Consider the following 18,766-nt stretch of genomic DNA (forward strand, 5'->3'; position numbering starts at 1 on the left):
AAATGTTCAAAACATCCCTGAACAAATGAGAGCAGTGAACATTCCCACGTATTCAATCCATCTGTACTGTAGATCTTATGCTGAGCAGGTTAACAAGTGACCGTGTGAACAAGCACGCTAGGACTGAGCGATGACAAGGTGTACGAAAGTTTGTATTCAGCATTTCCAGCCCGGCTTCATTCTTGTAAAGTGTCTGAGAAAGGGAAGGAGAATTGGCCTGGCGTCAGTCTCTCAGACGGGAATGTTGTCAGTACAAGCCCTTGTAGCAAATGTCTGCGTTATGATTCCTTATCTGCACATCCACAGTTAGCTCCACCTGCAACAGATTAGTGATTCTCTGTTTTTGAATATTAAAATAACAGGAACGCTGCTGCACTCTGTGTGAGGCATGTGTTGACACAGAAGGGCTACAGGGATAGTCAACCACAAAAAAAATATTCCTCTAATGCATTCAAGACTTACTGCACAAGTATGCTTAAATAAAATCAGTAATTGTTCTGCACTGCTTGCACTCCATACATCTACATATGCCCGAAGGGACAAAAGATAATGCTGCAAAAAACAATACATTACCCAAAGTAAGGAAATGCAAAATAATAAAACACATTTTAAAAGACTGTTCTTTCCTTTTTTTATTTAATCCAGAAGGCTGTGTAATATGCTGCTAAAAAATTAGCATCATAGTTCTGTTCACCAAGAGGAGAGGCGCTAAGGCAGAGGGCTGAATTGGAAGCAGAGGGCAGACGGCAGTCAGCAGCCCGGGGTTTGTGTTGTGATGTGGACAGTGAGTCAGTGTTTCCACAGTGGGATCTGCCAAACAAGGGGCCTCCCACAACACTGCCTCTGTCAGCACTCCAGGCTGAATCGCACTCAATAGGAGCAGCTGGCAGCCACTCAGCTTCAAATGGATGTGATGAGACAGTTGATGCAGGCTGTCAAAACCACAGCTCGTTAGGGCAGGAAGTTATCCTTTTGTGATCTACTAGAGATGGATGGAATCACAAACTAAGGACACACTTTCTGTGTTTGATGAACCAGATCTAATTTTTGGAATGGGGGGGGGAAGAAAAAATTGTGAACCAAAACTTGGATCGTGCGAAAGTAGGGGGACAGTGGCGGACTTGGCAGAAACAAATACAGATTAGGCTAATAGTATCCATTACTCACTCTACTGTACATTTCCTTTTATTTACTACAATGCCAGAAGAAAAGGCTCACTGGTGCCTAATATGCAAATTTGCTATGTTTGCGTTAGAGCTGTCACTTTTTATTCGTAAATCAAATTTTCATTTGAATGTAGTGTAGTGTTAAACCTATTAGAATTAATAATGACAGTGTATAAGCGCAACAGACTGTCTAATGTAGTCTGTCTTTTGGTCCAGCAGAGGGTGCTTGCAAAATCAGCTTGACCTATTGCATGTCCTGTTGACCTATCATGAAACTCTTCTGAAAAAAAGAAAAAATGGGGGAGTACACTAGAAAGCAAAGAGGTGCTTTTACGCTATATGGGTTGTGTTCAAATGAATTATGTGTTACTTTAAATTTTTCCAAACATGACTTTCCTAACCCAAAAAGCTGCTTTGGCAGTGAGCCCCCCCACAAAGGCATGATATTTGACCCCCTACAAAAGTTGTTCTTTTAATGTGAATCGAAGTCAGAAACAGGTCACGGCCGCTCATGATGTGCGGCCACATACAAGAATAACAGTAACTGAGCTGGAATCCCTTGGCGAGAATACATTTCTATGGTTCCAGGCTGAAGAAGTTAAAGAATATATACAAAGTCCTGAAGGGTGTATAGCAGGTGTGTCTTTTTATATAACCTTCTACCTGTGCACTCTGCCAAGAGCTATAAAAATGGCTTCCAAAAAGTCCATGAAAAACACGTGAAAGGCAGAGCTCCAAAAAAACCTTAAAAACAAGAAGACTCAAACCAAGTAAAAACATATTTTCATCATATTGACTGGTCAAGTGATTAGTTGTGGCTTCATCGGGATAATCCTCTGATCAGGATAATCCTCCTGTAACTGTTTAATCAGACATAGTGTGATTCTGTTTCTGGATATCTGAGTATATAGCACGACCATTTTAAGAGATTCACAGTGGCATGAAAAGTTTGGCTAGTTTGTCTATTTGCAATATTTTCTGGATTACAAATATAAAAGCTGAGTAATCATTTCCTCTCACACAGGACACATGGGTTACAAAACACATTTGTATGTGGTAGTTTAGGAAGGTACTTTGTATGTCTAGTGACCGCTTGTAAAATAAGTACAAATCAGAGAAGACTCCCAACACAATGTAGAGACTGGAATAGAAATGGAACAAATCAGAAAACAGCTGCTTAGGGAGCTACATCGGCTTTGATTGGTAGATCTGAATTAGTCATGTCTCCAAATCACTTAATATTGTATCAGTGTGTACCACCACTTTACATCACTCAAAACAACTCACAGACCAGTTACACACACGTAGTGGAAATGATGCACAACAAACACACAGGAGCGGTTTTAATCTTCAGTCTTCAAAGTCCTTACTCATCTCAACAGGACGCATAAGTCAATGTCAATAGCTCAGATCTCTGGAGAGAACTTGTGCAGTAACCTTGGCCTGTTCTTGATATTTTTCCTTCTCACTGGCAAAACAAAGAGGCAAGTGCAAGTTTAAAACAGGGAAGTAGTTCAGTTATTTTTCCAGGTAGTGCTCCTTCGTGTAACAGTATTGCTTGGCTACCGTTAGGAATGCTGCTGCTGTTGACTACAGCCCAATCTCTGAGGGATTTACAGGGTAGGATGTTTGAAACCTACATGCTGCCTGTGCTCTACTGAATCCTTCCCACATAGGAAACATGTTTTATTGCTGTGCCAACAAAGAAAAGTATTCAAAATCCCGAAGGACAAAAATGCAAGGGCAAGAAGCCACATGTGTAACACACTGAAAGGGTTACTTTGCATTTTAAGCGCGCCGTTACGTACGCAGGTCTGCGAGTGTGGTGAAGTCTAGATATATGGATTCAGCCGAAGGCAGCATTACTTTGTGCTTAAACTGCGAGACACCTGACCAAAGCTTCTGACATGCCAGAAATCCAACTAGCTGTCTGAAAGCCAGATCATTGATAGTCGGCAGGAATACAGAACACTGAATACTTTAATCATTACCAAGGTAAATCTGACAAATCTTTGAGATATTGATATCAGGTGATAAGAACCCTTACTCCCAAATGATTTAACATGAATGGGAAATCTCATCCAAATTCTGTCCGTTTCCTTAACCAGTGCTTTTTTGATTTATTGTCAGATGGAATCATTTCTGCACAGTGATATCAAAACACAGTCAAGGTGCAAGGTTTTCCTTCATACCAGCACTGCTAATCTACAGGAATGAATCCCACAGCTGCTGACATCAGCCAGGTGTCTGTGGGCTCAATGGTCAGGAAGTTATTTGTGACCTTGTTTGCTGTGGTGTTCTGCAGAAGGTTTTTATCTGTGACATCTCTCCACGTTTAAACTGCACACACACCAAACACAAAAACTTCTGTGATTCCCCAAAATGCAAATACGTAAAGTACTCTTAAAGATGTTACCTTGAGCTTTAGGAACTTATGATGGGTATTTTTCAATATTTTCTAAAATTTCTTACCAAACTATTAATGGATTCATCAAGAACAAAAAATGCAGATTAATCAATAATGAAAATAAACATTGGTTACAACCCCAATTATGGTGATATCTAAAACAATGGGGAACTTATTCAGGTGAATATATTGTGGAAAATTGCTTTGTTATGAAATTCTTTCTGCTTATTTTGCTGATAGGAGAAACATGTCACAGTGCTGCTTAGGCCTTTCCTATAGTCAAAGACAATATAATATTTTAACAATGAGTAATGTTACCATTTATACACACAAAAGGGTTATAGCTAAAAATATGATGCTTCTTTTGTCTGATATCCTCCAGCGGTAAAATGTTACAGACAAACATTCAAATCTCGACATTAATGCACCTCAAGCAGAGTCAGTACAGCATGCTCACACGCAGACACACAGCTGGAAGTATCTGCTGCTTTCCTTTTCTGACACACATTCCCGACCAGTTTTGCAAGGTCATAAAACAGCTTTAATAAGAGTTCAGTGGCAACAGGTTCTTATAAAGGCTGCTTCTTGGCCCACTTCTGCTCAGAGAGAAAGAGAACCAAAACAGTAAAGAACCAAGATTGAAGGATTTCAGGTGCCCTCTGGTACCACACCCTGTTAGTGCTAAAAGAAAATTAATCACCAACTTGAATACTGATCAATCTCTCCTTTAGCAAGTAAAATGGCAAACGTGTAACGGCTCCTGAAATTTCAAGAGCTGCAGTTTTTGTTTATTTCATTTAATTTCTTTTTTTGTCAGATCTGACCTGATTGACCTGATCTGTAGCTTCTTGCCTTAGCACGATTTTGCACTGCTGTTTCATCGATAGCAGAGGTGTCCAAACTGTTCCACAAAGGGCCATGTGGCTGCAGGTTTTTGTTCCAACCAAGCTGCAGCACATGAGACTTGACTCATTTAATCAACTGATCTCTTCAGTTGACCAATCACACAGTTGATTGACTGTGTGCTCTTGATGGGATGGAACAAAAACCTGCAGCCCTTTGTGGGAAAGTCATCTCTGATCTATAGAAATTAAGTTGTCACTGCATTCAAAGGAAGTCACTCTGAATAAGTGCACCAACCAGGGGCCTAATGTGAAGTGTAAATATTCCTCGAGACTGTGTGACAGTGGATTAAAAAAGTACATAATTAATTATACACAATCCACTGTGGCAAAAAACTCTTCAAACTGAAGTAGTAGGGATAAACTCAAAACTCAGTGCTCAGTGCTCGCAGCTAGCCTTGTGATGAAGGCAAATGATACTGACGTTCAAAATGTCAAGGTAAGCCTGTCATTGGCTGACTAAACTATGAAAGGTGAGCCCACCTGTAGCTTCAGTCTGCATTCCCTGCAAACAGAACAGGTCAGAGCTGATGATATCAGCCTGCTCACGCCTGCTGTTTACTGTGGAATGTAGCTACACCTCACACACACACACACCAGTAGCAGTGACAGTGTGTGTGCATGTTTGCCTGCACACCCTGGGAACCCTGGCCTGCCGGGCCATGAGGTTGGTGGTACCCACAGGAAAAGCTGACATGTTTACATTCAAACAATAGCCCGTGAGACAAAGCGTGGCTGTTGTTGTGGTCCGCTGTGTGAAAGAGGGACTTCAGAACAGGTTTTAAAAACCAAGCTATTAGACACTTGCTACTACAAGTGATTTCACTGACAAGCTCATAATTAAATGTTTAAAGTAAACAGTGTGGTTTACAGCATGATTAAGGCAGCGAAAACAAGCTACAACTAGATTACCTTCGTACAAAGATTAGCTGAGTAAACTGACCCCTGCGCTAGCAGAGCTGCAACTAATGGCTGCCATGTTTTCACAAGCTCAAGAGTTACCAGTTTAATAATAAATAAATTAGTGCTATTGCTGAATCACTGGGCTGCATGCAATACTCTCTCTTAGGGCTGCAGGCCTGTCCTGCCAAACAGTGCATTAAAATCAACTTTAAGAAAAACTCTGCCGTATTGCAGACAAGTACTTAATGATTCATTGAATAGGAGCGGTGGGTTACACTTTGATAGCCCTAAATGTTTCAAATGGCACACAAAATGTCCTGTCTTTCTTAATACCCCATGTTGTTTTAATAGGTCACAGTGTGTTTTTGAAACAGTGTGATGTTGCCCCTGTGCTGTTTCTCAGGCCTCACCACGAGGCTGAAATATACATAGTAAGGAACTGGTGTCACAGATCTTTGAAACCACAACCACAGAGCAGAGACGACCAAGAACTTGCTCACTAAAACTTGAGTCATTACAGTTTCTTAGAGTCTGTCTGCCTTCCAGTCCACAGGCCCTAAAGCTCAGTTAGGAGGGGCCTTGATTGGCTCCACAAGGACAGCTTTCAGTGGCCTGGGTCAGGGGAAGGCTGTGTTTACTCACCCATTTAAACATAAACACACACAAACACACTGTCTTCCACAGTGTCTCTCCCTCTGTCTGTTTCACACACAGCCTCCTCTGTACCCTTTTAATCTTAGACTCTCTCTCGAACCTGCAGTTTGTTGACACATTCACATTTGTTGATGTTGTTACTGGCGTGTGTGTGAGTGTTTTGAGTGTGGGAATGTGTACTGTAGGTGTGTGTGAGGTTGTGCTACATTTACGTCACGCCAGATTTATTGTAATTTGACTGGGAAAAGTCAGACTCAGCTTGAGGATGTCTGTAGAGCTCTTGCTTTTGGTTACACACCAAAAGTAAATTGACATATCAACGTATGTCGGCAGTCCATGGTGAACTACATTTGAAAGCAACTCAGGGTTGTTGCCTCGGATGTGGACTTTCAAAAAACACTTAAAGGCACTGAAATCATAGTCTCTCAATCAGCTTTTCGGTGTGAGCAATGAGATCCAACATGAACACAGTGTTTTCTCTCCAATGTTGAACAATTTTGCTTATTACAAATGGTGTGCTCTCCTCACTGTTTTGAAGTGGTTTTAGTTCAGTTAGAGAAAGGATGTGTCTCACACTTCCGTGCACAAATCAGGATTTAGTAACATCTGGTAAAGAAACTGATGACAGTTGGCGGGTTAATTGGTCAATGCCAATCAAATCTAAATCAAACATACCCTCACAGTCCTGAAGCAGATGAACAGCATAACGCTATTCTTTAAAAGACTGAATCAGTTGTGATCCCTTTTTAAACTGGTCATTGTGAGTTCATGGATGTATTATTTAAACAGGACTTTCTGGGTCTTATTTCATCTTCTATTCTGTTTTTGGTTCTCTACCTCCATCATGCTTGGAAGTTTCCAACTGTGTCACTCTGACATGGTTTTTGAACAGAATTTATACCCACAAATAAACAAACTGCATCCTGTGATGTGCCACGCCATGTGACGGTGACTCATAGTTGTGATGCCTACAGCTCCGCCATCAGGGCGTGCATCATTTTTTGCAAATGGGACGCAGCTTCAAATAAAAAAATAACTTTCTTTCTGTAGCCGCACAATGTATTGTTTTCCCTCTTTTTCTGATGAACAGGGCTAGAGGGAGTCACGGTGTGTTTTTAATTATTTTCTTCCTCAGCACTGTAGTGAGTTAAATTTAGAACATTACACACACAAACACAGGTGCTCTATGACATGTAGTGAGTCTCAGGCTGTATAGTTCTCCAGCTTCACTCAAATTCACTCTTTCACCTTATAAATGAAGTACAATCTCTCACACCCACTTTCTACTGCTTCTGCCAACTCTCTCAAGTTTCATTTGATGTTATCCAGCTATCTCTGCCGCGCTCTCATCTCATTCTTTCAGGCCAGCTTTTGGTTTTGCGCAGCTATGTCTCTCTTTCTCTGTTGAATCTCCAGGTTTCTCAATTTAAAAATACATATCTTCTCCCTCCCAAGTCTTTCTCGGCCATCTTTTTTTGATTACCTGCACCAGTATCTTTCTCTTACACTTTCCCTCATCTCTCTTCCTTCCTGCAGTTTCTTCAAGCGGTAGCCTCCTTGAGAGCCTCTCTCTCTCCTGTACTGCAACCGCGTTCCCCATAACCCTGTGTCAGTCTCTATCTGTCTGTCTCTCGCGTTCTCTCTCTGTACATATATATATATATATATATAAATATATTTGGTTTGCTCGTCTCTCAATTCAGTTATCAGCTGTGCAATGTGGTTAAAAAAAAAGCCACTGCGACAGGAAGTGTCAACTACAAGGTGAGAAACAGAAAACACACAGAGAAATTCTACTGACAGAAGCAGAAATTCTCTGTACATTTTGTTGTACAGAAAAAACACCATTTCTAAGTTATCCACCTAAGTGAATCTCTCCTAAAGGTGTAATCCAGAAAAGCGACAAAGCCAGAGGATTACACAATTCTAATTGCTAAAACATGTCACAACAAACATGACTTTATAATGTTTGTTGTACTGTACTGTATCAGGATTAAATATACTTTTAATCCTGATACAGTCATTCCTGATATAATTGATGTCAAGGGACACACAAGCCAAAAAAAAAACTGAAAAAACAAAATCTGAAAGCATCAAAATGTTACAGCGAGCCTGTAAGACAGAGATATATTAACAACCAGCATTCATGACGTGCTGATCTGAGATCAGTATGTGATTTTTTGTTACATATGCTCAATTCCTGACCAACAAACTCTAAGAAGCCACAGGCAGGGAGATGCAAAAGACTAATCATTGCAGGCTGATCATTGCATTCATGCCTCTCCCTTAAAAAAGAGAGAGTCAGCTCGAATCTACACCAGACTTCAATGATGAGCCCTCAGGCCTCTGTCAAGATACCACTGGTGTCTAACTGGTTTTCACCTTTGCTTCGTGTGAACATGTGTTTACTCACATTTTAAGAACATTTTAAGTGTCACTTCAGTCTTGAAAAAAGAAGATCCCACACACTAACTGTAAAGGGTTTTGTCTTCCAAACACAGTCCAACAAATGCAAACCCATCTAACTATGCTAAATTCCTTTTAAGAACATCAGTGTAGAGATTTAACAACTTGATTGATTAATCTAATGCAATATAGTGCCCCACCCATGGGATGCTTTTGTTTTGGTCTGTACTGGACTCAATCTTCATCCAACCTTGACAAACTATTGTTTGAAAGCTCTAAGTCTCCCAATTCTATCTCTATCTCACAAAAAGTGCTACTACAGGTTATACTCTCTTTTTCATTGCATTTTGAAAAGCAAATAATCCATTGGTTAATCAAGGAAATAATGTGTAGATTAATCAGTGATGGAACTGAGTAGCTACAGCCCAGCACTTGTCTGAACCAGAGTGAGCATGACATCCTTATTTATCACACTGTCTGTAAAGCCAGCGGCTAAAGCTAGCCATGTTTTATGGAAATTAGTGTGGATTTATCTGTGACCAATCAGATGCCACAGCTGAAAATACCTGTTTTATAATCACTAGTCTCAGGCAGTACTCTGTGTCTTCATTTCCACCTGTTTCTGAATTATGTAGTAAACAATGTTGTGTGCATCAATGCCATAAATTGCAGTGGGAGGGTATTTAAGGTATCCAAAAATGCAATCATGCCCTGGGCAACATTGGAGACAGGTGAAGTAATGATGAAGAGACAAACAGCTGAAGCAGGAGACAAGCTGACTGAGTTGTTTATGAAACATACATGCACACATACATTCAGATACTTGTGCACACTGTGTACATAAACATACATATCCAACTCCACACAAACACACAGATCTGCGAAAAGATACACACATGCAGGTCAGCTTATTGTTTCTGTCCTCTGTGACCTACATCTTCTTCCTTAAGCAGTCAACACAAGGGTGAAACACCTGAAACCAAAGGGCTTCAATTTCACATTTACACCTCAAAGTATTTTACTGTCTGACTTCTCTCTTTTTGAAAAGATGAACAAAGTCTGATCAGAGTGAATTGCAAACTGTTGTCCAAACACCTTGTTGGGAGACTGGAGACCTGTCTTTCTGCCTTCTAATCTAACAGGATTCATTAACAGGTTTTCACGCAAAATTTTGGTGCTTTCTTGCGTTTAAATACGTTCACTCTAGTCAAGAACACATTCTCTGTGTAGCTCTATATGCAGTTAAAGCTTTTGACAGGGTGGTATCTGAATATCTCTTTGAGGTTCTTCAGCGGTTTGGACTAGGGCCTCTGAAGAACCTTGGAGGCCTTTCGTCTGGGACAGGGTACAGACAAGGGCTAAGACAGGGCTGTCCCTTATCCCCTCTGTTATTCTCACTGGCAATCGAACCACTTGCTTAGCAAAACCAAGTTACGTGTCATATTAACAGCGATGAATCAACTGTGCAGCAGCTTTTCTTCATAGTCTGCAAGAATGAATGGAAGGCAGAGAATCAGAATCAGAAGCCTTTATTGTCACTGTACATGAATACAACGAAATTATAGCAGCACCGAACAATTGGCACGAACTTTGAAAAAAATACAACATTGTTATCCTTTAAATGTTAATGTGTCAAGCTGCGTCAGCAGTCAGCAAACCAGACTCTTTGGTAACTTCTGCTGGAACACACAGTCTCTGGAAACGTGTTTCTTTGCATGTACTCCAAGAACACAGCAACGACCACACACCGGTCTCCATCTCCTGTTCTGCTCTCTTCATAACAGCTCAACTGCTTGCTTAGAAAGCAACAAGTCACCACTTAAGTCTGTGTTTCTCTTTCTCTGCCTTGCTTGCTTCTTCCCTAGGGAGTTTGTGGCTTTGCGATGGTTGGAATTCCCATAAATGTCCGATATGTACCGGGTGCCGCCAAAACCACCATAAATTACCCAGTGTGATTTGTTGCCTGTTACCACCGGGGCGTCTGGATGGCACGGAGAAAGGTAGGCAGGGAGGGAAGAGCCGGACAGAAAACCCACGCAACTGGGAAAGGTTGACGGGGCTTAAAACCTGCGGTGGGAGAGATTATCCACCGAGCCAAACATCTGCACAGGAGACAGACGTACCTACAGCTCGTCTAAAACTTCCCATCCAAGAAATTTTGCTGACAGTCTCAACTAAAAAGAGGACGACTGTTAAAAAAATCCACCTGATTTGACCAAAATCTTAATCGCATTTGATTTTTTTCCATTATCAACTGAACTGCTGATTATTTTTGCTTTCAATGTTTTTATTCATAAAATCATACGTAGAAAAAACAAAGCATATGGGAAAACTACAATTTCCCATTTTACATAGACTCTTGGGTAGTTTTATGGGCCCATTAGAGAGAAGTATCGATCCCCTCAACTAATTCTCCACTGTAAAGCAAGTAAGCAATATTTCCCAAATTGTGGAACTATTCCTTTTCCAATTTCACTTACATTTAAAGTACAGCGCAATCTTGACTCATTACAGCTACTTTCAACTTTGTAACGCCAAAAGTCCCTTAACATCCATTTGAAAAGCAAACTCACGTGCTGTTATACCTCGTTCCTCATCACAGGTTCATCTAAAAAAATGCCCGAGCTGAGTTGTCAACAAATCTCCAGAGGGCCTCCTGATCAAATCTGTATCTGGAATTCACACTTCTGTACTCATAAAGACATCCACTCTTATTTACAAAAAAAAAAAAAAAAAAAAGAATTGGTGGTGTGACAGAACACAATGCAACCACTGTAAACACAACAGGCAGAAAAAGCCTACAATTACACCCATGTTCAAAAACCACGACGTGAAGCACACGGCTCACATGTGATTGAAAATGGTGAATTTAAATGCTTACAAACTTCAAGGATTTTAACAGTCTCATATTAGTCAGGTCTACAAGGCTCTTAGAGGATTTCAAGGTTCTTAAGAGGATTTGGGGAGAATCAGCATCTTGTCTTTCTATTCTTCCCACATCGAGGTGAAATGGTGAGTCAGCTTTGATTTACTGAGCAACGGCTCTGCATTTTGGTTGTGTGAGGGTGTGTTTTATCAGTGGGGAGACGTTTAACCATTTTGTCTGTCTGTATGTGATGGGTCAGCTACTTAATGCTTAGTGAGAGCTACATTACCACTCTTCATGAATCATGAATAACTGCATTTCTCCTTGTTTGTCTTCACCTCTACTGTATTAATGCAGTTTTAAAATTTAAAGAAGAAATGGGGAGTGTACAGCATCTGTGAAAAAGGGTGGCAGCACAAGGGGCTGTTTTCCACTGAATTCAGGAGGATAAAGCTAAATTTGGTCACTATATTAAAGTGCAAGCTATCAAGTGGCCGATGACCAAATCCCAGCTCCACTTCACTGCTATGACTGTGTCATATATTTGAGGACTAAACACTGTTTTTATAGTTTATTCAAGTGTGCACAACAGCCCTCTATGAAGGTGTGAAAGACGCTTTCAACCTACCATGCACCCACAAACAAACAGAGGATCAGAGCTATAAAAGGGGACTCATTCAAAAGCAACAAGTGGAGCTGAAAAGCTGAAGGCTGGCTCGTTTTTTTTTTTTTTTTTTTAAACATTTTTTTTGTACTCTGATAGTGCTTTGAAAAGTGCTTGCACTTCAAAACTATTACCAGCAGCCGAACATGGAAAGGAGTACGGTGTGAGCTATTTTTGGGCAGTGAGCGTAGCTAAAGCAATGACAAGCCAGCTGTGTTTCCACAGCTTCATTTAGGGAGGAGGCAGAGGAGGGGAGGAGGGATGTGAAAGCAGCAGTGATTAAATTTAACTGGCCTCATTCAAACTTAAGTTTACACAAACTGTCTCCTGGGCTTTCGGCATAAGCCTACTGATGGGAAGCTGTGACGTTATGTTTTGTTTAGTACGAGGCTGCATTTGCAGGCCCCAGAATGCAGTGAGAGAGGGTTTTCCCAAACTTAACCTTATCAAGGACCAAAATCTACCAGTCTTTGGCTTCAATCCCTCACAAGCTTGTTCAGTAACTTTCTGACCCAAACTGTTTTTCTTGAGTAAAGATAATAAAACTGCCCTGAAAGTCATTTTAATGGGGACCCCAGAGACCTTCCTGAGAGCCCAGTGCAGGCCCCTGCACCTGGGTACCACGGAAGCCTCTGATTTCGTCCTGTATGATTTTGTCTGACTCTAAACTTTTCCATTTGAGTGTCATGACATCCAAGTGCTCTACCAAGACTTCTTTTTCTGTCAACCTCACAGACAGTTAAGTCATGCACAAAGTGTACTGAACAGAAAAGTCTTAATGAAATCGTTTGTCCACAAGCAAATTACTGCGGATTTCAGTCAGACTTCCCTGACAGCTGAGTAGCGTTTTCCCACAGAGAGGTGAAGCAACAGTGTGACTTTGGCTAACATTAGCAAGGCGATGCTAATTAAAGATAGGATAGTTTTGTTTACCTCTGTTGTCCGCAGTGAGGGCGGTTTCTTCAAAGCCAGTTTGAAAGGAGTTTCCATGGCTCCGGTCATTTTCATAACTTCGGCTCAAATCCACCTCCGGACTTTTACTTCCTCTTTAGGTTTATCTAACTTCTCCTAGCTGCTCTTTAGCCGTCCCGGGCTGAACAAAAAAAAATCACATCCCCGTGGATCTCGTCCTCGCCGAGCCGAGCATGGATGGAGTTTACTCCAAAACGGACCGACCAGGAGCTGCTCCTTCTCCAGGAGAGAGAGAGATAAAGAAAACCTCCCAGCAACTTCACTTTTAACTACTGCGCGTCCGAAAAAGAGTGTGGCGGAAAGTTAAATCTATGTGCCCTCCTGTCTTGAAATGTGTACATCTTTGGTTAAAGGAAATATCCACCTCGGTAGCTACCGTCAGTCAGATCCAGGAGTTCAGATTTAGAGCCCTCCTCCTTCAGATCCGAGAATGGAGAGTTGACGACATCTGTCCGCATGAGATGATGCTGTGTTCAGGCACCATCGGGAATACGAGGATTTATGACAGGAGTGGCACATGAGCATCCAACATCTGTAGACGTTACATTCCAACGCCCGGGAATAGCTCGAGATAGCCGGTTAATGTAAGAACCGGAATCAGGTTCAGGTGAAGGGAAACATATCTAGACAGAAATTCAATTTCCCCCAGAATCTTACTCCATAGTGTTAGAATGTAATGCCAACTTAATTAAATACTATGAGAGATGAGATTCATGTTTCCACCCGAGGCTGCTCTACCACCTGAGAACAGTGGGCAGTAGCACAAGGGCCAAATTCACCGATGAAGACAATGTGATACAGTTGAAAGTTAGCTAATAGCTAACAGACACTATGAGCTACTGGTCATACCAGACCACCTAGACTGTAGCACCAAAACCCCTGCATGTTTTGAATAGTGCAAGGCTGCGTTTTATGCGTGTTAGTTCAAATCTTCATTTGCAAAACACAAATCAGTTGTAATGTCTTGTTTCTTTTATCTAAAGTTACATACTGTGGCTTTCTTAGCATTGCAAGAGGCGATTAATAGTTGTGGAGCTCAAGTATACGAGCGTCGAAAGGAGAACTTGAACGCGACATAGATCCTCCCTTTGACTTGTGACACTTCCATGAACGGTCGCTGCTCAAAATGCGGAATAATGAGGTTATTGAAGTGCATTGAAAGCACAAGCTCACTGGAGGCATTCGCGTATTTTACTTTAGAAGAAAACCCAACATGACTCCCTCATTTTGACTTTTTATTTAGCAATTTCGCAAACTTGTACTATAAAGCATGGATTGCAAAAACACAGCTATTCAGCAAACTTTCTTCAAGATGAAACGCTTGATTTGACCACCGGCTGTTGTCTGTTTGTTTTCTTGATTGCCTTCTAAATTAGCTCGTCCCTTGAATAAATCGGGATTACAGTGATATTCTCACTGACAGGAGACGCATTCATGTCTTTGCCAGCGAATTTGCTTTCAGCCAGGACACTCCTTTCTTTATTGCATAACTGCGGTGTGTGTGCTCGTTTCGTTTTGCCTCCTGTGCCGCGAGGGGGAGGAGTGGGGTGGAGTCACCTCCAGTTTCAGGGTGGTAAATTCAAAGGTGGGTAAAATGTGTGATCCAGATGGGGAGTGCTAGAAGTCAGACCACCTCCAATCTAAACAAAAATGCTTTTCTTGTACAGAGTTTGCACTAATTTATTGCTACTTTCCAGTTTGTTTAAAAGAAATAGGCAATTTTATGGCAATGGGTAAATTATAGTAGGTAAATTATTCTGCATGTAAAATTAAAACGTATAAATTAATCAGTGAGGAAAAAGGAAAATAAGACTCCCCAACTGAGATTATCCGCTAACCGAAAACCAGTTCACACGTGACACTTATGCTTTCCTGGGATAGTTTATTCAGCGTTTGTGGGAAAAGAGAGAAGAAACCACAGCTGCTAATCTGAGATGTGAAGACACAAAAGCCTGGAGCTGCTCCACTGAATCAGAGCCAGGCCTGTGGTTTCACAGAAAGTTTGTTTGTAATGCTGCTTTAATGCAATATCTTCTAAACAGTAATATGTGGTCATATCTATTGTACAGTGCGGGTAACGCCACTTTGTGTACACACTGTCAGTACAGAACTACAGAGGGATTTTTTTTTCTTTTTTTTTTTGAATTCCTGGATCTGAATTATAGTTCCTGGATGTCTGGTTTTCAGTTTTAGGAAAACAATTTTATATTCACACATCCAATATTTAACTTTTCCAAGATTTTTTTCCCCCCTTTCCCTTTGATTCCGTCACATAAAACATTCCTGGAGACACATAAATTCTCAACATCGGCATCTTTATTGCACAACATTCCCATAAAATTGGGAAAAAATAATTCGAGGAGACAATTCTTAAAAGACATTCTGTACAAATACATGGAAAGAAACTGAGTATGTACAGTTTACATGAACCGTTACACATACCAAGAGCAACTAAATAATTTATTCATATACAAAGAGGGAAAAGCAGATATAAATTCATACCTTTTAAACATAATGGCTGGGTTGTACAAAATGTAGGCTGATATAGCTGAGCATCTTCAATACAGTAACAAGCATGTATATATCAATTTTACCAGCAAAATGAGCTCTCCAGAAGCCTGCGATGCATTCATGCCACTTCTCCATTAAGACTTGGGTTATATGCAGGGTGCGATTTGACTTTATAGAAAGAAAGACACAAGCACTGTCCAGTTCCCAGGGTTACATGCTGCCAGTTACTCCTGCTTTTTCTGGCGACACAAGCCATTCTCTGTGAGCACAGCTGAACATAAAGCCCAGCAACAAGCTCTGTTACAAACACACACACACACACACACCTGAGTCACATTTCAATCTTTAAGTGGGATTTTTAGGAATTGGGAGCGCGTCACCTTAATGGTAAAAAATTAAGGAGCTTCAAATACAGTACAGCATGAAAATGCATGAATCTGAAACTCAGGAGTTCCTCTCTGCTTTTGACTGTTTATTATAAACGGTGCAGTCACTAATTGGGACATTTTTCACGCGCCCTATATTGTCTGCAGTCAAACAAAGAAAATATAGATTAAATCCCAATACTGTCAACAAAAAAAAATAATAATGAGAGTAATTAAATAATGCCCCATTGGCCCCACTACAGGTTACACGTTATGCCCAGGAGAGAATCCAGACACAGAAGAAGGGAAAACTGACTCTAGCTCACCTTTACACTCAGCAAATCGCACCCTGGGTATATGGCATAAGAGCCAAAATCATTTATCTGTCAATGTCATGGAAAATCTAAAGGAAAACAAAAGATAGAAGTGTGCTTCTATAGTTCTGTATTTTTCATTTTGTGTGTTTTTGTGAGTATAACTGAAACATGTCTGAAAATACAGTAGTGTTAACCGATACATACATATCCACTATAAGGCCTACTGTGTTCCTCCTCCCTCTCTCCTCACTCCGCAGCAAACATCAAAGCCGTAAACATCGTATAAAGGTGGCAAAGCTATAAAAGTGTGAAAATATTTCAGCATTTAGTTTTAAAATATTCTGTACGTAGATGGTGCATGTTTGAGCTTTCCCACAGTAGAAAGGAACCCTTCTTAATCACATTCTGATGCAAAAATATGTTTTTCTTCCATTTTGTTTCTGTAACGATCATCCTAAAGAATTAAACAGCCTTCCCTTTTTCAAAGAACACAGCATAGAGTCTGCACACAGTTTTTTGCTGACATTCCTCTGATTAAAGTAGCTTAAAAACGTATACCTCAGGGTTTTCTATGGGGCGGCTGTAAAAGTGTGTGTCATCCGCTGCCCATATGAAGATCTGAGGTAGTGCTGTACCTATGATAAGAATGTCAAAGCCACTTTTAGCCATTTCAAAACCAGTTTACGGAACTAAAAATCATGGTGTGCATCAATTACCAACTCTCAAAAAAAAAAAAAAAAAAAAAATCGGCTTTAAAGTCAACTGTGCATTGCAAATTGACCTCCCCCCCCCAAAAAAAACCCAACCAAATTTAACTATGTCAGATTTGTTGAGATATCTCAGGGAAATTTGGCTTGTAAACAAAAACATAAAGATAAACGACATAACATAATTGGCATGAGACTGATAATGTTCTCAATGATATTTACCTCAAAGTAAAGTTTAAAAATGTCCATCTGTTTCCTTTAAACTTGTAGTCCGCCACTTTGTACGACTGGGTTTAAGATTGTACAGGGAAAAAAAAGCAGTTTAAGAAACAAAATTCATTGTTAATGTACTGTAGATTTCTTAAAGTTTCATTCTCAACTGGGAAAATGAATAAAGTCTTTGGCTTTTGTGTCCAAAAAATAAAAAGAGTCCCATTTTAAAAGAAACATTCAAACAACAGGAGAAGGTCATTTCAGGGACGCTTCAGTCACCCGCAGATCCTCACTCTGTCTGTAGGACTGTGGTCTCTAGCCTCCCCCCTGTGGTGCAACATCAGCATTGCACCAAATTCAGCAGCAGTGGTAGTGAGGGGAGGAGCTGGCTGTGGTCCGTAAAGACGTGCACCACTCAGGCTCATGGCAAAGATCCCACAGAGCCCAGGCACACGGGACAGGAAACCATGTCAGGGGTCAGCTGCGGAGCACGGACGGCCGCTTTTGGGGCCAGACTGGCACCGCCCAGGTCTGACTGGTTTCCTCGGGCTGCTTGGGACCTCAGTGTCTTTACGGTCTCATAGTAGGATCTGAGCCACATAAGGAGAGTGAGTGCTGGCCACTGCAGCTAAGAGGGGAAGGTCACTGGACTCGATTCTGCAAAGACATAAGATATAAGGTTTCAACACACACTATTCATCTGTTGTCCCTGCTTCTTTCTCCACTTTAAGAGGGATAGCCATTCAGCACACGTGAATAGAGAAAAAAAGGTTGACTGCTTACCCTAAGACCATGCCCAGTTCTTTCACATGGACTCTTGTCTGGCCCTTCAAATACTCAGCAAGCATCTTACTCTTGAAGTAGATTTCCTGCAGGCGGTCCTCAAGGTGCATTATACACTAAGGAGGAGAGAGACAGGAACATGGTTGGTAAAGCAAAATAATCAAAGTGATTACGGTACACAGACAAATCAGTGGTTAAAACAGAGACTTTATCTGTATCACAGTATAGCACAAACACTGAGAGGCAGAACATACAAAGTTGGGAGAGAGGTTGAGTTTGTAGAGCTGGTGAGTGGACTGCAATAAGCTGGAAACCAGGCTGGACACCAGAACTTCCTTCCCCAGCTTGTTGACGTCTGTGGCTCGTCTCTGACTGCTGGCCACCTGCACCGTCCACTTGTCTGTGTCTGCTACAATGCAGACGGCCTCCGCTATGGGCTCATCCAGTACTGGATGCTACAGAGGACAAGAGCAGTCAATTAGACCAAAGAAACACACCCAAGAAGGAAAAAAAACAGATTCCTGGTTCACTTCTAATGGGACAGTATGAACTTTAGTAACAATAGCACTTAGTGTGATCGCACTCTAAACCTTTGTGGCTCTGAAAAGGGAATATAAGGGAAGAAAAAAAATATACTTCAGTACTTTACCTGAACAGCATGGGTTAATTCAGCCATAAGGCTCTGCCGTAGCTTCTCATCACTGGGCATCCCATGCAGCACAAAGTCTGGCACGTACGTGGGGCAGTAGCCTCCAAACAGAGACCGGCCAAAATTGGCAATGCTTGGCTTTGAGTAATTCTCCACCAACTTTGATCTGTAAATTAAACATGACAAGAGGTTTTGGTTTTTTTTTTTCAAAATGATGAAGATAAATCATTATTCTGTCTCATTCAATGCAACTGTTATTACTGTGATAAATGATTACAACC

The 18,766-nt window shown here is 41.1% G+C and overlaps 2 protein-coding genes across 6 annotated transcripts in view; both read right to left on the reverse strand.

Moving 5' to 3' along the window:
* rapgef6 (Rap guanine nucleotide exchange factor (GEF) 6) overlaps positions 1 to 13,345 on the reverse strand; it is a 131,327-nt gene extending 117,982 nt beyond the window's left edge. For 2 of the 3 annotated variants that reach the window (XM_041051239.1, XM_041051237.1), the window contains exon 1: positions 12,902 to 13,345. In XM_041051239.1, coding sequence (XP_040907173.1) covers positions 12,902 to 12,976 — 75 coding nt within the window. In that variant the 5' untranslated portion in view covers positions 12,977 to 13,345. The remainder of the gene's footprint in view (positions 1 to 12,901) is intronic. The other variant, XM_041051238.1, reaches the window with a different exon arrangement.
* Positions 13,346 to 15,234: 1,889 nt separating this feature from the next.
* The window catches only part of fnip1 (folliculin interacting protein 1), a 39,362-nt gene continuing 35,830 nt past the window's right edge, over positions 15,235 to 18,766 (reverse strand). For all 3 annotated transcript variants that reach the window (XM_041051243.1, XM_041051241.1, XM_041051242.1), the window contains 4 exons: positions 18,486 to 18,651; positions 18,091 to 18,291; positions 17,837 to 17,952; positions 15,235 to 17,710 (listed from right to left, as the gene is read on the reverse strand). In XM_041051243.1, the coding sequence (XP_040907177.1) occupies positions 17,632 to 17,710; positions 17,837 to 17,952; positions 18,091 to 18,291; positions 18,486 to 18,651 (562 nt within the window). In that variant the 3' untranslated portion in view covers positions 15,235 to 17,631. The remainder of the gene's footprint in view (positions 17,711 to 17,836; positions 17,953 to 18,090; positions 18,292 to 18,485; positions 18,652 to 18,766) is intronic.

This window comes from Toxotes jaculatrix, chromosome 12 (genome assembly GCF_017976425.1).
Source record: "Toxotes jaculatrix isolate fToxJac2 chromosome 12, fToxJac2.pri, whole genome shotgun sequence".
In the NCBI taxonomy this organism is placed as follows: Eukaryota; Metazoa; Chordata; class Actinopteri; family Toxotidae; genus Toxotes; species Toxotes jaculatrix.